This window comes from Gastrolobium bilobum, unplaced genomic scaffold (genome assembly GCF_033153095.1).
Source record: "Gastrolobium bilobum isolate Gb01-03AN ecotype WA unplaced genomic scaffold, APGP_CSIRO_Gbil_v1 utg34810, whole genome shotgun sequence".
Classification (NCBI taxonomy): Eukaryota; Viridiplantae; Streptophyta; class Magnoliopsida; order Fabales; family Fabaceae; genus Gastrolobium; species Gastrolobium bilobum.
The window spans coordinates 15,431-23,232 of record NW_026895720.1 but is presented as its reverse complement, the minus strand read 5'-3'; the positions used below and the strand labels follow the sequence as shown (position 1 = coordinate 23,232).

The window sequence follows — 7,802 nt, the reverse complement described above, 5'->3', positions numbered from 1 at the left end:
CCAAATATTTTGGTCAAAATATTTTCGTTAAATTTTGATGAAACACATTTTCATCGACATTTTTTGACGGAAAAAAATTTCATCAAAATTCCTTACAGAATTCAAATTTCAGCGAAAGTTTTCGACGGAAATATTTTCGTTAAACTTTTTGAGAAAAAAAAAATTTCGTCTAAATTTTTAGCGAAACACATTTGCATCAAAAGTTTTCGACTAAATATTTTTGTCAATATTTTCATTAAATTTTGATGAAACACATTTTAATCGAAATTTTTTGACGGAAAAAAAATTCATCAAAATTCCTTACAGAATTCAAATTTCGACGAAAGTTTTTAACGGAAACATTTTCGTTAAACTTTTTGACAAAAAAAGAAATGTCGTAAAAATTTTTAGCGAAACACATTTTCATCAAAAGTTTTCGACTAAATATTTTTGTCAAAATATTTTCGTTAAATTTTGACGAAACATATTTTCATCGAAATTATTTTACGAAAAAAAATTTCATCAAAATTCCTTACAGAATTCAAATTTCGGCGAAAGTTTTTTACGGAAACATTTTCGTTAAACTTTTTGACAAAAAAAAATATTTTCGTCGAAATTTTTAGCGAAACACATTTCCATCGAAATTTTTCGACTAAATATTTTCGTCAAATTTTTTGATAAAAAACATTTCCATCAAAATTTTCAGCGGTACACATTTCTGTCAAAAGTTTTCGTTAGAGAAAAAATTTCGTTGTTTTTTGACAAAAAGTATTTCGACGAAAAAATAATTTTGTGACGAAATTTTCGTCTTTTGTAATGTTGAAATTTCGACAAAATTTTTTGAGGAAACCAAGTCAAAAACGGGTCAGGTCAGATTTGACCCAGTTCAGAAATCAAGTCAGACCCTCATCAGAAACCAAGTCAGGTCAGATCCGAACCGGTTCTGAACTAGTTCAACAAAATCCAAACCAAGTTAGACCTGACTTGGATCAAATTAAAGCGGGTCGAGTCAAAATACCTGACCTATAAAAATCAAGTTGGGTCGAGTCGGACAAAAACCTGACCTGACCTGACCCACGCACAGCCCTAGTGCCCCGTTGGTGATCAGATATTGCATGGTATCTACGATAACTAAAATCATGTTAAAGAGGCATAAGTGCCCTGATTGCAGTGATATCTTGTTTAGGAAACAAACGTCAACATAATTCTAGAACTTAAAAGAAAAAAAGATCATATTAAGTATGTGAAATCAATTTTGTAAACTTTCATCCAGACACACTATATAATCAATTAGAAATACCCTTAAAATTTGTTAGTGCCTAGTTTTTTAACTCGATACTAGAAGTGGGTGCCTAAACAAAAATAAATAAATAAATAAAATATATAGGTCAAAGAATGTTGTTGTTGAAACTTGAAAGTAAAGAGAGAGAACCCTTGTTGTTTGACCATCTGGGTCAATTCCTTCGGGAAAAAACCCAAAATAAGGTGATTGGGAACATATTTCCCAAAATGGTGTCCTCTACGATTTCACTTTTTAATAAAAAAAATTTATTTTTAAAGTTTTTGTATTGAAAAAAAATCCCTTAGAAAGAATTTAAATTGCATTACACAGAATTCAAATTGCATTACACGATGTAATATTTTTAGTGACATATCCTTTGTGCGATATTTCAAGATTATGCCAATCTTTTGGCCCAATTCTTTAAGAAAAATTTCATTAATCTTTTCATAAAACATCCATATTCTCACATTTAATCACCTAAGATATTAAATTATTAAAATTATTAATTAATACATTATTATAATTATTAATGATAATAATTCTAGTAATTAATGATTATTGAGTTAACTTAGATTCTCATTAATATATAGTGATCTGGACCCAACGTATGCGAGATAAAGGCCTAATCCGATATGTTATCAAAAAAAAAAAAAAAAAAAAGGCCTAATCCGATAAAGGTCTAGAAGGCCAAAAAAACTCCAAACTTGACCAACAAGGCAACTCACTCATCCCACGTACCATCCATGGGAATCTCACCAACTTGGCTGGCACACCAAAGTAATTTAACATTAAAGAAAACATCATTGCCGAGATCAACAATTTTGTAATTTTTATATTTATTAATAATTTCTACATATTATCAATTTTGTAATTTTGTAATTACTATTTTCAGTGCATAGCAATAATTTTGTTGCACTAAATATGTTGATTAATATTTAGAGTTTCTTTTAAATTAATGAATTAGTAAATTTTTGTTATAATTTTTTTAAATGTTTTTTGTTTTTTGTTTTTCTAGCATAGGCTTGTGTAATTAATAATATGTAAAGATTTTACATAATACTTAGTGGTTAATGAGTAGTGTTTAGTATTTTAATAAATGAACAGAGAACGATGAATGGGTGAAAGACTGGGATTGTGTTACACCCCAAACATACATACGGCCCAAGAGGGACACCAAAGCACTTCAAGGATTATCAGATGGGGTGATTACCACTTAGGTCCAACCTAAGCAATTAGAATTAGGATTATCTTTTACTTAGTTTCTCTTAATATCTAGTAGGCAAAAGTTGGTTTTATGAAATGTAAAATCTTCGTTCAAGTTTCCATGAAGTAAGGCTAGGGGTGTTCGCGGTCTGGATTAGATCAGTTTTAGAAGCAAAAATCATTCGATCAAATTCCTTCGGTTTGATCATGTAATCATCCATTCGATTTTTATTTTTTTCCAAATTCGATCCGATCCAATCCAATTTTTTTCGATTTGGATTGGATCGATTTTTGGCTTTTTAAAAAGGGATAGGATATTGTAACAACCAATTAAAGTTACTACCAATGTCACTACCAATCAATTTCACCGTTAGATCGACTATGTTGATCCAACGATTATATTTATTTCCATCTTTGTATGGTTATGATTCTCCATATTTAATGCTTTCACATTAAATATGGGGAATCATAACCATACAAAGGTGAAAATAAATATAAAGTATTAAATGTGGATAATCATAACCATACAAAGATGAAAATAAATACAATCGTTGATCAACATAATCGATTTAACAGTGTAATTGATTGGTAGTAACATTGGTAGTAACACTAATTGGTTGTTACAATATCATTCCCCTTTTAAAAATCCTAAAATTTGTTTCATAATTATTGTGCAAATAACATATCTTTTGTATATATTGGCTTTGTATTTTTTTTTAATACAAAAGCATTAGTAAACGATAATATGATTCTTTGTTGTTGCAATGAGATATGAAGCTCTACACAGATGAAATTTTGTTGATGAGATATGACTAGGTTTTTTCTTGGATTTAGATGATGGGTTAATGAGTCTTGGGTTTAGAAATTTGTGGGCTATGATTGGAGAAAGGTTTAAGTAGGTAGAGAAAAATTAATATATTGGATCGGTTTGGATTGGATCAGTTTTCATCAACCAATCCAAAAACCGATCCAATCCAATTAAAATTTGCGATTTTTTTTCGGTTTTCGATTTTTCGATTTTCGATTTTTCGGTTATCGATTTTTCGGTTCGATAACTGCAATTTGGATCGGTTGATGAACACCCCTAAGTAAGTCCATAATTCTCAAGATCACCCACTTGTGAAATGCAAAAGACGATGTGAAGATGGAACTCAAAGGCATTAATCAGGTGCAGTTAACCTTGTTGACGTCAGTACTTATTTTTGGGTTAATTCGTGAACGACAGTAACACTACATTATGTTTGTATCTAGTCAATAGACTGTAACTATTAGTGGTAACTAGAGCATGAGCTTAATGCCGGTTGAGAAGCTAAAGTAAACTGAGGTAAAAAGTGCCCCAAGAGATCGGACATATTACAAAGTGGATAGTTAGATGCGTTCTTCGGGTTAAGGCTGTTACTGCTCCTTGTTATGGAAAGCTTAAGGTTATGATCTAAAGATAAAAGACAAACGCAGAGAGTTTAAAGTTGTTCGCATTTATAAGATTAAGGGTAAATGGTAGAATATACACATTTACATAAATAGATTGATTTTGCTGTTGTTCTAAATGAATGTGTAACACTTTTAAAATATTATTAATCTGAAAGATAGCATGGATTACAGCATATGAGCCTAAATCGTGAGTTGTTTTTTCTACCAGCATTGCTATGTCACAACTATAATCCCATCTCCACTACCAAGGTAAATTAGTCATGTCAAATATAAACTCTCAAAACTAGCATTCATATGACATTGTGAATCATAGATCTAAGGATAAGTAATACAATAGTACACGATGCAGGTTTTCAGAAAAGGCCAAGGCTTTTACACATAGGATAAAGTAAAACACGCCACAACAATCATTTGTTTTTGAAATTTCAGTGGCACTAACTATTTATATTATAAAGATGTCCCAAAAGCATGTGAATTTTCATATCAACCAACATAGCCATCGGAGTATAGCCCACATAACAGGCAGGTTCTTCCCTTCGCGATTTACTTTACATTAAATAGCTAAAAATCAGAGGATCAATCAATGTGCCAATTTCTTCAAATGTTGAAAGGTTCGTTGCTTAATCCACTGTCGATCATGAGGCAAGTAAGCATGAATTGAACTATCATAACTGCAAGTAGAAACCAAACAGCCGGTAATATTAGTCTCTGCCAAGCGAAACCACATGCACATAGAAAGCCCAATATATGAAACAGCCAAATATATACATAGACAGTTGAATTAAGCTATTACATATATACATAGACAATAGAATTAAGCTATTACGTGAGTCCACATATATTCCTAATTTTTTTCTAGAGAGCGTCAGAGCTAACATATGATACAGCAATAGACATGATTCATTAAGTTCTTACCAACCCTCTAGGCAAAAAGAGAGGCAGGTAGGGAAGGAGAGTTCAGGACCTCTAAATAATCAATTTTTTTTAATGGTCATCTATTTCATCAGGAAAAAAACAATAGCAACAAACAAGCTACTCAGTTTGTGAAGACTCATAATTGCTACCGATTTTCTCACCCATAATGTTAATTTTCACTTGACTCATGGAGAAAAATAATGTCAACTCTATACATCAGTTAAGCCAACAGAGAGACAGTTCATTTTTCCCCCCTTGATCTACTTTTCTTAAAAAGAAACTTCTACCTCAAGTACAACATCAAAATCTAGGTAAAATGAACAAACAACTAAGTACAAAAACTTTAGAATTGTGATGAGCTCAAAGTGTCAGTATATTCCCTCTCATTTTTTTTGTCTAGCTTCACTTTTTTCTTTCTTCTTTGCTGAATATAATTTTTCAAGCAAGTTTTGAAAATCATAAAAGGCCGAAAATCAGAGATGTACTTTGTATTAACGCAGTTGTGACTGCATTAAAGCACTACACATGCACATGAGTTTTGAGAGTGAGAGAGAAAGAGAGATATACACTAGAGCACTCATGTCTGCAAGACCGTCTATGAAGTTGTAGAGATCCGAAATGTCATAAGAGAGATTTCTGATAGCCGGATTCAACTCTTTCAGTTTCCTTTCATACAGTGCACATATGCCTGTATAAGCACAAGATTAAAACCTCTACTTATAGCCAAGAACACAAAGCATCAACAAAGAATATCATATCAAAATTATACCAGCTTGTACCACAAAAAGAAATAAAAAAAAAATATTATATCAACGGCAAGCATAAATTATGATGCATCTAGAGTTGGCTTATAATCATGCGGGCATCTTGTTTAGGTTTTAAGGGCTGTTCCGGGTAGAGTTCTCGGAATTGAGGCCCTAGCTCAGAATTGGACACCAGGCGCTGGTGAAGAGGAAGGGCACTCCTGCAGAACTCGCCTTCGCCTGTTAGCCCACCGAGTCCCTCCAGCCCATGTCGTGGTTCTCCCTCACGATCATCACCTGGGGATTTCATGCAGTCTGGATCACCCCACACTCTCTCAACTGCCACAAAGCCTCTATAAAGGCTGATTCAGTGTCAAAAGAGGACATAAATGCTTACACTTGAAAATTATTGGCTTTCAACTATCTAGAGCATTCTCACTTCCCCAGGTGTACACACACTCACCCCCTGATTATTCTCATCGGAGTATTGGCTGGAGATACTAATACACCATTGTCAGGCATCTCTACCACTTATCCGTAGACAAAAGCACCAGTTCATACTTGCTGGACATCTCCGGTTCAACCCAGCTGAACAAGGGATTTTTCTAATTCCAGTGGCATTTTCAAGGAGACAGTGTATGAGAAGAGAAGAGAAGAAATAAAAAAAACCAACATGAATTGATCTTTCAAGTTTGTTCTTTCTAATGTGTCTTGCATCAACTTCAGTATCCATACTTCCTATTCCAGAATCCACTATTCCAAAGTCATAGTTTAAAACCAAAATATTACATGCACAATGATTTCCAAATGAATACAAGAAAACATAGCCCTCCACTCACAGAAAGAGAATTTATCAGTACTTCAAAAAAAGAAAAAAAAAAACTGAGCCTACTTGCACTCTGTTCATTTCTATTGATGAAATTGCACATAAAGTCTTGTATTCTAAGTAAGAAAAGCAATATCAGAAGCATCTATCTATAGTGAAGTCAAGCAATTAAAATAACAGAAGCACAAAAGTAAAAAAAGATTAAAAAAAATAAAATTGTGTGAAATACAAAGTACTACTATGCTACTAGTATTAATACCATCCATGGCCTGAGTTATTGATTCATAATCCATGAATGTTCTAGTTGCTCTGTTCTGAGAGGTCTGCATTAGAATAATCGTGTGCCGATTAGCCTACATAATCGGGAAAAACCAAAATCAAAAATCGCGGTTAGAGAATCTCACAAGCACGCAATGAATTGGGAACACGAACAAATTAACTGGTTAGTGAGAAGAAGCACAGCCCTAATTTGTTGTTAGTTGAAAAAGGGAAAAGGGAAATGGAATTGGTAGCACTAAAATTGAGAATTGAAACAGTTAAAGAAAATCTTACCATCTAAGAAGCAGAAGAAGAACAATCAAAATGATGCGATGCGATGCGTTCTCGTTCGTTGCAGCAGCTACAGACACCACCAGTTGAAGAAGACCTTACCACTCAGGGCAATATCGACATTTCATTTAACGTTAGTCTTCTATATAGTGAATAAACATTATAATATCTGCGTATCTATATAAAATATGGATTCGCTTTTTGTCATGTCACATGACAAGATTATTTTTCTGCACACACAAATTAAGTGTAGGTCTCACGAATAAAAAAAAAAAAGTCAAATCAAAATCAGGATACGGCGCCGTATCCTCAAGATACGGCGCCGGATCCTTGTTGCAGGAATGAACAGTGTCATTCCTGTAACATGATTCTTATATTTTCCCTAGAATATTAAGGCGTAGGAGTATGATATTGTAACAACTAATTAATTAATATCAATTAATTTCACCGTTAGATCGATTATGTTGATCATTAATTATTTTTATTTTTATTTTTGTATAGTTATGATTTCTCATATTTATTGTGAAAGCATTAAATATGAGATATCATTATCATACAAAGGTAGAAATAAATATAAAGCATTAAATATGAAAAATCATAATCATACAAAGATGAAAATAAATATAACCGTTAGATCAATATAATCGCTCTAACGATAAAATTAATTGGTAGTAACATTGATAATAATCTTAATTAATTGCTATAATATCCTTCTCCAAATACTAATATTTGTCATGACGTAGAAGATAATTTATCTTTTATACATATAAAAGTAATAAAAATAGTGAGAGTCCTTTTTTTTCTCGTATCAAACAATAAACCCTAAGGGGGTGTTTGGTTGAGGAGAATTTTTTTGAATACTAGGGAAATGGTT

General features: G+C 32.5%; 1 protein-coding gene across 1 annotated transcript; it reads right to left on the bottom strand.

Moving 5' to 3' along the window:
- Positions 1–4,146: 4,146 nt before the first annotated feature.
- LOC133294265 (enhancer of rudimentary homolog) lies at positions 4,147–7,069 on the bottom strand. The gene is made up of 4 exons (XM_061492920.1): positions 6,932–7,069; positions 6,639–6,732; positions 5,378–5,498; positions 4,147–4,566 (listed from the first exon to the last, which is right to left on the bottom strand). The coding sequence occupies exons 1-4, from the start codon at positions 6,932–6,934 to the stop codon at positions 4,476–4,478; spliced, it is 309 nt and encodes a 102-aa protein (XP_061348904.1). The 5' UTR covers positions 6,935–7,069; the 3' UTR covers positions 4,147–4,475.
- Positions 7,070–7,802: the final 733 nt, after the last annotated feature.